The 12,081-nt window shown below is 42.7% G+C and overlaps 1 protein-coding gene across 2 annotated transcripts in view; it reads right to left on the bottom strand.

Moving 5' to 3' along the window:
* The window catches only part of radil2b (Ras association and DIL domains 2b), a 33,066-nt gene that overhangs the window by 14,279 nt on the left and 6,706 nt on the right, over positions 1 to 12,081 (bottom strand). For both annotated transcript variants that reach the window (XM_064323001.1, XM_064323000.1), the window contains exons 5-8: positions 6,365 to 7,048; positions 6,158 to 6,195; positions 4,735 to 4,910; positions 4,344 to 4,453 (exon numbers count right to left, since the gene is read on the bottom strand). In XM_064323001.1, the coding sequence (XP_064179071.1) occupies positions 4,344 to 4,453; positions 4,735 to 4,910; positions 6,158 to 6,195; positions 6,365 to 7,048 (1,008 nt within the window). The remainder of the gene's footprint in view (positions 1 to 4,343; positions 4,454 to 4,734; positions 4,911 to 6,157; positions 6,196 to 6,364; positions 7,049 to 12,081) is intronic.

Below are 12,081 nucleotides of genomic sequence, written 5' to 3'. Positions count from 1 at the left end.
AACTTCACTAGAGAGAAGAGTGCACTCCTAATTCAGGGTTTAAAGGCTTACTTCAGCGTGACAGAAAAAGTGGGAGGGTCAAGCTAGTGTTGAAGTCGTTGTAAGTGGGTTTGGGCTCAGAGAGAGATGAAAATGTCCCTCATGTAACATTCACACAGCCCAGTCACTCTAAGACACTGCTTTCCTTGCTCAGAACCCAAGCTTGTGACTCTACTTTCTTATATAAGACTGGTCTACCGCTAAGACAGAAACGTCCTATTTTTGCCACAGCATTTATAGAAACCGAAAATAAACACCCAAGCCACTACTCAAAGTTGTAAACAAAATGGTCTCTGCTTTCCAAAAGCCAAGCCCTTAAAAAAGACAAACAGCAGTAGAGTCCCTGCCCAAACTGTCTGTTTAGAAACAGAGCCCAGGAGGAATATTAAATTGTGCAATGGGCACTCAAGTGCCCAAAACATGGCCTTTCCTTCTGCCAGCCCCAGTGAGTGTGGATTTGGGGTGCTGGCAGCTCTGTGCTCTGTCCCATTGTCAGCTCAGCAGAGCCAGCCTGGCAGGGGATTAACAGTGTGGGAACTGCTGTGGTGAACTTTACAGTCACATTACTGAGAGGGTGGTCTCATTAGATGACGGGGGGGGGGTGGGGGAGCAGTTTACCCCCTGCCCCACCCCCACTCTGAGGTAAGCTACCACCAAACAGATGGGCTCACTGGATCCACTGCTGACTGGAAGTTAACATGTAACATTTTGAAGTGTTAAAAAACATAGTTGTACAGAAGTATTGCCACATTTTTTTGTGATGGGGGAATGAGCAAGGTTTTAGCTCATATAGTTTAAATTGTGAAAAGAACAAATGTCAAAACACTGTTGGGAAGCAAAGAGATTTGACCACCTGCATGGCCTTCTGTTTGGCGCTGATGCTCACACCAATAAATAGCACCGGGCACCTTCTCAGAACATGTCAATTCTTGACCTCATAGCAGAGGAAGCTCGGCTGGAGACAGCCCTCATGGAGGCATGGTGGTCAGGCAGGCAAACCTATGCTATGCTTTAGCTTTCACTTTCACACTGAGTAAGCACAATGAGTAGCCTGGCCTGTGTATGAGTGGTCCAGCTCTTAGGTCCTTTTACCCTTTAAGGTAACCCATTCTCCGTATTTGCCGAAGCCAATGAGGCGACCAGCAGCACCCACAGGCAAAGCCTATGGCAAATACAGAGGGGGATGTGACAGGGAGAAAGCTTTGAAGATTAGGAGGTCTTACCATATAATAGCAGGCACCATGCATTCCTATGTCAGCTGACCTTTTAAGTCAACAGTAAAAAGTGTGACATACCAAGACATAATATAAAACCAAACATGTATGAATGTATAATATTAACAATGATCTAATTTCCTTTATGTCTTCAGTAAGTCTTCCGTTATAAGTCATATAATGTGAAAACTAAAGTTGCTGTCTGAATGACCGGAGGGACCATAGCAAATAAATCACTGCTGAAACAATACTCCTCGAAGGGCAGCCAGAATATAAATCATAACCGAAACTAAGAATGAAATATGAAATTCTTTCCAACAATTAGAAACCACAGACATAAAGCTCTGTTATATCTGTACAGTTATATACTTTATGTTTTGTTATGTCTGAATGATAAATTCATCAAAAAACAAGAAGTGTAAACAATATATTCATGAGTGTTGCGGCATAAAATATTTCCTCTCATCAGTATCCTATTCATAAATCAAAGCCTTTAAATGCAAGCAGAAAGAGCCACACTCATACATTCAAAAAATCATACAGTATGATAAGACTTCAGAGACGTCCAGGAAATATTTTCCTTAATAAAAGCTTCATAATATAGCTTTATTTGTAGCCTCACTGATTGTGGGCAGTAAATCCCCAAGCAGCTGTAGATGAATTCAGTAGCATCACACCACATATTGAGACTTCACAGTCCTGAGGCCACCATCATCTCATCATTACAACTCACAGATAAGGAGGAACACACTCAGGGGACATTTCTCAGCCTTGCACAAACCCAGTCTCAACCCTCTGGTAAAACAGGGGATTACTCAAAACATGGGCTCCTCCATATCAAAGCAGAAATGGAAAAGGCAATGGCTGATGTTACTATACAGCTCATGGAATTCAAGATTATTGAAATTCTAGTTGTAATACGCAAGTGGCACATGCTCCCCATTAGTTCCCCAACTTGGACATCAGAACCATAATACCAACACTGTCACTGATAACAAGCTCGAAAGGTGTGCTAATACGCGAACGTCAGTAACTACTCCTTTCCATGTTATCCACATGACCCTGGGCTTTAGCTGTTGACCTCTGGAACTGTCTACCCCTCCCTCTGGAGTGGATGGTCCTCTCAAAAACCATGACAACACTGGCCCACTTCCCTGTTCTCTTCCTGCAGAGGAAACAGACAGTGAGCCCACTTTTCCCCGGCTGCTCCCTGCTCCTCTTTGGACCACAGCTGCTTCCTGATTGGCTCAACGCATAACGAATGTTGCGCAGAGCTTCCTTTCCACTAAGCACAATGCCAATTGCTTTGTACTCTTTCCCATGCAGTGGTAACACGTAACCTCAGGGCCTTGAGAAGCGCAGGTCAACAGACTTTGTAAAAGGACAAAAAAGGTGTTTGTCAGCTACTGTCATTCCCATAACTATGATTCTATAAAGAATCTGTTTCACAGTGATTTGGCAGATAATGTCCCAAGGGCCATCATATCACTGACCATTTCCAAAGACTGTTTAATGAAAAAGTACCCCACTGGTCACAGCAGGTTCTCAATACCACATTAATTAACATTAATAAATTTTTCATTGTTAATTAATATATTAGATCTTCAGGTAAATACAACTAGTTCAGATCACGTTCATATCATTCAGAAAAATATCAGTGGTGTGAATACATAAAAGTATACAAAAAAAGATTACAGCCAAATTTTTGGACAAACATTTGATAAATGATGCCCATTTAGTAAATCCACACCATCATAAAATGCATCAGGCAAATAAAACCCGAGAGGAATACTCCAAGCATTACAACGACTATAATGTATTCATAAGTACATTTTCTTTTACTACCAACAAGAAACCCCAATCACTGAGTGAATAAGGACAGCATTGATTAACAGACCAGAGAATCCTGGAGGCACACAGCTGCTTTGCTTCAACGGCAGCACAGCCAACGAGTGTCAGGCAGAGCCAGCATGTGGGCAGGGCTCCACAATGCCCCTGTTGTCTGGTCTCTGTGCAGTACAGGGCTGCGGTGTGGCAGCAACAATGCACCGTTATTCAGAGGTTACTTGGCAGCCACTTGGCGAGTGTTTTCCTCCAGTTCTTTGTTCGAAGGGGCAAAGCCTCTGATTGTTGATTTTACTTCGAAGTATCTTAACTAAACCACCAGACCCTGAGCAAGCTTGCACATGCCCTGTTTCCAATGGCTACAGCAGCAGGTATTTTCATGTCTGCCTTCACATTTGTCTCCCTACGAACAGAACTACTGTCCAAGCATTGTTATCGTCTATCAGGAAAGGTTCGCAATTTCTGCAATCCACCATATGAACAAACAAGCAAAAAACATAATATTTATACTTTTGACAAAAATGACAGAAATACTGGACCAGTGACCTTTGCCCGGAACACTCTACAATCTATCAGAGGGTCATTATTTTGACATACAGCAGGTCCTGTTGAGCCTGAAAATGCCTTCCTCTCCCACGAGAGAAAAATCCCTCCTTTCCTCCTCTCCAGAGCACACGCGCACACACACACAAACGCGCACACACGCACACACACACACACACACACACTCATGATCAAACACGCACCCTGCCTACCATGCTGACAGCCCTGACCTACTTCACATCCCAGAGACTCAGGGACGGCAGCCGAACCATGTTTTTCCCCACTGAGGACATACCAGGCCCTGTTACCCATACATCACAGCTGCTTTCCTATCGCATGACACACATTACACACTGTGATCCATGCTGTTCGTTCCTCTGCATTCCCATCTAGCTATGCCCCCACATCGTTTCCATTTGTGAGGTATGTGGCCTTCATATGGAGCCAGGGCATTGTTGGTTTGCTGTGCCTTCTTTTCAAGGAAAGGACATGCTATCACCTCCATGCAAAGCATATCGCACAAAATGTGTACGTTCCCAAGCAGTTTACTAGGGCCAGGTTCAGCCGTTTGAATTTGTCTTGTGCACTATACAATACTGCATTTATAAATCCTCACATCCTGTTTTTGACGCAGCATGTTGCTTGTAGATAAGGGTTTCTTTTCTTGTGGGAACAGCAGAGGGCAACGAGTGGAACACTTACTTTGGTGAGGTAGTAAACAGACTGCTGGAAGGTGAACATTATCACCTCCTCCAAGACTGTCATTGCCTCCTCGCTGGCAGACTGCGTGGAGGACAAATGTGAATCCAGACCTAAAATCAAAGTTCATACATCTGCTATAAACCAAATCGATCCAAATCTATAAGTCCATGTGAACACTGTTCTATATGTAATACTATAAATAGTTCATACAATATACATATTTTAAACCTAGCATTAATTAAAGGTAATCAATGACTTCCTTTCCTTCTAGACAGCAATAAACAAGCACTTGAATCCACTATTTACAAAAAAGCAACAATTAAAGCGAAGCAGGGTAATGGTCACTGCCTGCAGAACAGCCTCATATTCAGGAGTGTTTATGAAGGCATACCCTCCTCCTCTTCCTCAGGACTCCAGCGCAGTAGCTGGGGCACCTCCTGCTGGATGAAATGAAGCAACTCGATGGCATTGGCCATCCACAGCAGCAGCGGCTGCAGGCCTGGGACAAGCTCCTCTATGCTCAGCAGCTGCAGCTCCTCTGGGTCCTGCTGCCCTCCACAGGACCTCCTGCAGCACACAGGGATCCGCCTGCACAGTGAACCTTAGAAACCTACTGCTCTATTCATCCCTCAACACTAAAGCTCACTGAGATGTGCAACATCCTTATATTGCTAGGGAATTTCATAATACAGGCAGTGGCCAAAAATGTGGAAACACTTAAGTAGCCTAAATGAGTGGCACAATAATAAATAAAAATGAAGCAATAAATATCCCAGAATGCTCATGGTTGTGTACAAAAATTCTGGACAGGCCTAGTTGCCCATGATTGTGGCCAGAAAAATAAGGCCTCACTTTGAAAGAGGCGTGACTGCTGGGGCATATTTGGCAGGATCTTCAGTGATGAAGACAGCTTAAGTTGCTAATTTCACATGAGAAACAGTGTCTGAGGTGCTGTTGGCAAGGAAAGACATCATCAACAAAGGTAAACACTAAAGATTTAGGCACGTAATCCATTATGTTTGTGCATGAGGCATGCAGCTCCACATCAATTGACTACAAATTTCAATCTAGGGTGTGAGCAAGCAGTTTCAGCAAGAGTAGTCCATTGAGCTCTTTACAGAACAGGATATTGTAGTCGGATTGCAGAGCACAAACCATTCATTACGCCTGGCAGTGCACTTTTGAGAGTACAGCGACACAAAGAGCAGAGGCAATAGACTACTGAGCAGTGGAGAAATGGGATATCAGATGAATCATCCATTACCATGGCAAATGGAAAACTGCACTTGTAATGCACACCTATAGAAGCTTACAGTTCTTTGTTCAAGCAGTTTGTTCCATAATTATGCGGGGTGCATTTTCCTGGCATGGCTTAGGTGAACTCATCCCCATAGAAGGTTAATGGTAATCACTACTTAATTTGCCTGACTGATCATTTTCATCCCATGCTGCAGCATTTCCTTCCTGCAGGGGCAGGTGTCTCCTAGGATCTTAATTCCTCTATCCATACAGCATGTGCAGTCACCCAGTGGTTTGATGAGCATGGCAATGATACGATCCATATACCATCGTCTTCTCAGTCAACAGATCAGAACCGAATCACATTTTTATAGGCAATTCTGGAACAGCATCTCAGAGCATTTAAGTTTATTGACTTCATATTGGTGTTTCCATGTTTTCAGCCACTACCTATTAATGTGAATTCTGAATGATGATCCGAAATGTACTTTTAAGGTAATTCTGTGGGTTAATCAGCATCCTCTCTTTATACAGTTCTGAGAAACATAAAACATGCAGGAAGTAAATGCTCTCACATTTCCGGTTGGATTGCAGCGAGTTCCTTGGTCTTTTCCTGTGTAATGGCAAAGGAACGAACTTTTAAACATAAAAATTCTAAAAGAGGAAAAAAACGTGTTTATATTATGCTCATCAGAAAATTTATGATAGACCACACACAGCCATATGGTTATTTACACTAGACTGAAGCAGGAGGAAGAAGGGTAATGGGATTAATTACTTACCCACATGGTCATTTGTACCTGACTGGCAACCCGGAGCAGGAGTCGACGGAAGTCTGACATCTGGAAAGATGTGGCTGAGTGATGGATGCACAAACATATCAGGAGAGCTGGGGTCAGTTTGTGGTCGTCTCCATGGGGATCGGCCATGGTAATAATCTCACTGAGGATGCGATCCTCATGTTCAAGCTTGTACAGAAGGACAAGATCGCGGCCTTCAGAGTCCTTCAGGCAGGGCACAGCCATCTGTCGTACCCGGGGCTGAACCTTGGTCTCCGGGGAGGAGGACCCACACATTTTACAGATGGGGTCCGCTGGTTGTGGGGACGACCAGGTCAGCCAGGGCGGCATTTGGCAGGTGACGGGTGCAGTGGGGTCTTTGAACATGAAGAGGTAGTGGTCGCCCAGCCCGATCAGATCACCCGGGCGGAGCTCGGCCTCGTCCTTCAGAGGGGCACCATTACACGTGACGGAGGCCCCATGGAGGGGCTTGAGCAGGGTGACGGTCCTCTTCCCTTCTGCCTGAGCAGGGGCCTCCAGGCGACGCACACAGCAGTGCTGGGGCAGGACGTCCGGTGCAGAGAGCAGTATGTCCACTTTCAGTCTCTCCACGTCCTCCCCTGTGGAGTGCTCGCTGCATCGACCAAAGATGGTGGTCATCCCGCTCATCAGGTAGATCACGAAATCCTGAATGGTGGGGGAGAAATGTTAGAAAAGTGGACCAAATCCAACAAGTGGAAACACAATAAAAGGGTGTGTTCATGGTAATCACACTCAGGAAACTCCAATTTAGAACAAAAAAATCTATTCCATCATTTCCAAATGCATTTTTATCATTTTCATTGTGAGATTACATGACCAAAAGTATTAGTGACCTGATCCTGATCACAGCTGCATTGAATGGTTCCGTTCATTCAGTGAGGTTTACGAACAGTGATTGGTCGACCCAGTCAGAGGGGTTTATTATTACCAAATTCTCTGTTAAGGCAAGTCTTTTCTGACCAAACCCAGTTGCGCAGAAAGTACATTTTCTGCATGGTCATTTCTTTGCGATTCAAAAAATGAAAGCTAGTGCACAATGTTGAATCGTTCTTTAATATTGTTTCTCCAGGAAAACAACATCTGCTAATATGAGCTAACATATGTTGTACATACGCTAATGCACAGCCTGAAATCGATATTCAGTGAACGGTCATTTGGGGATTAAGGTTCTCACATACATGAGCACAGTGGCCTGAAAAGTAGATGCCGACAGAGAGCTTCAAGCTATCTGATGATCTCCTATTCTTTAGCTTTATGGTGAGAACCATAGGAAGGCACCGAGACACTGTCTGTGCTGTCACTTAACCGGGTTCAGTTGACAACACAGGAAAGGCTGAGAGAGGCAGGCTCCTGATAACAAGATAGGCTAAGCATTGACAATACCAAGAGTGTTCATCATTCACCAGGCCTGGAAAGCCAGTCATTACAGTAAGTTAAAGAAGTCCCAACCATTTTGTCATTAGTCACACGAGCCACTGCAAATGATTATGTGATAACAATTCACATGATTCTGTTACAACTGCAGGGCTCATATACAACACATCAGGCACTAGGATGTGTGGAGCAAGTTTCACAGAGCAAATCCAGTACTGACCATTCCTGTAGTTAGAAATAGAGCTGCAACATGATTAAGTTTTCAGAGATGTAGGCTTACATTTCCACAGTTGATCTTAGCAATTCTGGGAGTATTCTGCAACCTTCTACAAGCAAGAGAACTTCACAAATTTAATTAGCTAGAAAAGAACAATTTGCTCACAGAAAAAAAAGCAATATGCCGTAGACAGCATATTAAAATTGAAATTACCTAAAGCTAAAGGAAACCTGATCTTAAATCTTGAAATTTTCATGTTATACCTGAGGTGTGTGTTCTATCAACTTAGTAACAGTTAGTATGAGCAAAAAAACAATCAAACAGGAAAATGCTACATTTTTTGACAGCCCTGTCTCTGACTGATTTACAAGATAGTGTGGGCATTCCACTGATATAAAAAGGAGTTAAAACATCATACATAAAGAAACACAAATATCTGTGGTTGCTAGGTTGCACACTGCACTCCTCTGTAACCAGTATAGCCATTATCTGAACTCATGTGGAAATGTCGTTAACATTTTTTTATTTTGTAAAACTCAGCACTTAGTGCAGGAGTAGTATACTTCTTACAACCTGATGTGCATATGCTTCATTTGACTACAGATAAGACAACAGGTTTTGTTATATTTACAACCAATTGTTAGGGAAATCTAGGAAGAAAAGAACTTTCAATTAAAAAGTACCAACCCATTAAAAAATTCATTGAAAGTTTTCACCCCACTGTAACCACAGTTTAGACATGACCCTACAATGAGTTCTACAAAGGTTTCAAACAAGGCCCTGAATTGTGTGGGCTAGAATTAAACTGAAATTGCTACAGTAACCACACAAACCGAAACCCACAGTGCTGAATAACAACCTTAAATTGTAATGACCCAAATGTTTAAGGAATGGACAAAGAAAAGGACAAAGTTTCCAGGGTGGAGACGTATTTGAACAATTTTACATAGCCTATACCCAATCCAATCCAATGAAACACAACTGCTTTTTGATTTCAGCCCATGTTTTGTTCTGTGTTAGTTTCTTGGAAATGAACTCATTGTCCTTCCTATGTACTGCAATCAGGAAATGCTGGTCCTGAAAAAAGAGAACCCTAACAAACTTGAAAAACTCGAAAATCAAAACATGTTCAGTTCAGCTGGTATCCTGCCAGTACATAGAGGTGGACAATCTGTGGCAAAAAGATGCCATATCTCTAGGAGGTGATCCCCTGCTTTCCTGCATCTATTGTGTCACTGGCATGAATAAATCCATTCCATTTGAATTGTGCAACAATCCTCTCTGTTCTGCATTCTCTGCAGAATACACAGCAGCAGAATGCACAGTGGAGCCCAGTGTACTGCTGCTGTAACGTGGGTTTGGCCTGACCACAGGTACAATCTATGCAAATAAATTTGCTGCAAGCCAGAAAACAACTAACAACATCTTGCTTTAAGTACTGTATGTGTGCAGAAGCTGGGATATCCAGAAAACTAATCTGTACCATGAGCTGGAATGTGGATTGTTTTTGGAACATACTTTCATAAAAACATGTGTATAGCACAGCTGCTCCCTGTAAGGCTGGACTCAGGACTGCATACCTTCAGATCAGAGCTAAGGAGAGCTGTGCACACATGTAAGGAGGTAGTCCAAGCTTTATTGCTACTTTTGATGACAAAAACTACTGCAGAAATGTTTCCAGAAATTCGAAAATATTTATATAAACCAGCCTACCGTTTACATGTATGGGACTCAGCTTCAAGGACAGGAACAAGATATTGTTTGTTTTTAAAATATTTTTAGCTTTTACACTTATCATTTGTCATTCCGCTTCAGTGGCAAGCTGCTAGCTTCAAGGCCACGATAGGGAAAAACACAATCAGGGCAAAAGAGAGCTTCTCCCATGCCAGGGTAAAGCTGCTGCTATTGAGTGGGGATGACAGGAGCTGTGGACGGCACCTGAATGACAGACAGGCCTTCCCCAGACATGAGGATCACCTGCGCCTCACATACCTGTCTGCTGCTCTCCAGGAGGGATCACTCAGCAGCCATGCTAATCTGCCACACCAGCACTGTTTCAACACTCTCGCTATTGCCTAGACCACAGCTGGCTAGCTGTTCCCCCTGACCAACAATGTTTACGCCTGGCATTTTCTAGAATGCTGTGTTTCTTCCATGTGCTTTTTAAGTGTCAAGTGTTAGAACTGTGATTAATACTGAGTAAATCACCAGAGGACCAATAAGATCCAATTAGTTCCAGGAACAACCATAAAAGAAAAAAATCCCATTACAGTGCATAAATATAAAGCAAGGCATCCATGTTGTAAAGTATCTTCACAACTCCAGCCACACAGAAGAAGTAACTCACAACTAACTGATTCAGCGTCTGTGGCAAAGTGAAGTGAAAGAGAATAACAGGTACAGCAGGGGGTGAAGGGGAAAGAGTGCAGAGCACTGAACAGGGGTCTAGAGTGTGGCACTGTTCCTCTGTGCTTCTGTCAGGGGAAGCAAAAACAGGCAGAGTGAGAGAACGTTATCTTCATTTCAAAATCATCTGGCCATTTTCACTAGACCTCCAATAGTACCTTCGGAGTAAAATTTTAGTGCCATAACAGTTGCAGATTTCCTCCCCACACCTTTTAAGACTATGCAGATGCACATCAGCACATACCCACCATTGGAATAGCCTTATGAAACCTTTATAGTCACTGAAAATGCTGACTTGTAGAAGTCTTCATTGGCAGGAAGCCCTTACAGCAGCAAATATTTAGCAGAATTAGCTCTTTTTGGTTCTCTCTATGTGTTGTTATACAGACAAAAATCATTAAAGTTTCTGACTACACAGTTCTAATTTAAAGTAATACCACTCAAGGAATTCTGCCTCTCTTTACTCTGGATATAACAATACACCATGCAAAATGGAAGTAAAGTAGTTCATTCAGTGTTCATACAGTGGTGAGTCCAACACTACACAAAGTTGGGAGAGTTTAACATATTCAGCTTCAACAAAATTTACCCAAAATGCCAAATTTGTGGTTGCCACATGTTTTTGCTTAGTTTGTCAACTAAACACTGGTATCCGTTAAAAGAATTTTGCTGAATGCATGGAGACAGACCCTCCATGCATTCAGCATATTATTAAACCATAAAATGTTTTTTTAAATAGCACAATATTGAATTTCAGAAGGGACTGACAATTATTCATGCGTGTAGAACAATAGTACTTGGCAGAATTCCGGTCTGTAAAGTATTTCACTTGGTTAAAGCTATACTTATAAAGTAATCAAGTAACCACATTCCACATAGGGTAGAGGGTGTGGCTGGCATTGGAATATAACCTTGAAAATCACTTAGCCTACCCCTCCCCTACCAGATTACTGTACTTAACATAGTGTAGGGGGCTCCAGACATTTGTCCGTGAAAAGCCCTAGTCATAATGATTCAAATGGTGCACAGTGTTACACATGATAGCAGGGTTTAACTGAGCTTAGATTGCTGGGATACCAAAAGGGCTGGGTGATAGGACGATGTAGTTGAACACAGGCGATATTGGGAGTAGGCCTACATTGCCACTTTGATTCTTGACAAGCAATAATCGTCCTAAAATGTGAGGGAAATAATTGATTCAAAGCCAATTAATCTTTGCGACATCTTAGCTGACATAAACACCACTGGGGTATCATTGGGGAAGCTATGATATGCTGCTTCATAGTCTACTGACAATCAAACCTAGAAAAAAGAAACTACTGAACATTGCTGTTCCTCAGCTCTGGTCCTGAAGTGCTAGTGTTACTATTCTACCAGGTATCTAACTAAAAGATCCATGACCTGTGCAAAGAGAGGGTTCTGTCAACATATCATTACATTACATTACAGGCATTTAGCAGATGCTCTTATCCAGAGCGACGTACAACAAGTGCATCAGTCCAAGGTGCAGAGGTGCAGAAAAACACACTAGAGTGAAGTAAAGATCGTAGTGCCAGAAGTGACCACATAGATCAGGACTCCAACCCTGTAGGGTAACCTGTTCAGCAAATAAACAAAACAATCCTGCCAAGTACGTATATCATTGTCAGATGTTTCATATAGGCTCTGACTGTTTGTTCCT

Source organism: Anguilla rostrata, chromosome 2 (assembly GCF_018555375.3).
Source record: "Anguilla rostrata isolate EN2019 chromosome 2, ASM1855537v3, whole genome shotgun sequence".
Lineage (NCBI taxonomy): Eukaryota > Metazoa > Chordata > Actinopteri > Anguilliformes > Anguillidae > Anguilla > Anguilla rostrata.
The sequence above is the reverse complement of the archived record's forward strand: the minus strand, read 5'-3'. Positions and strand labels throughout refer to the sequence as shown.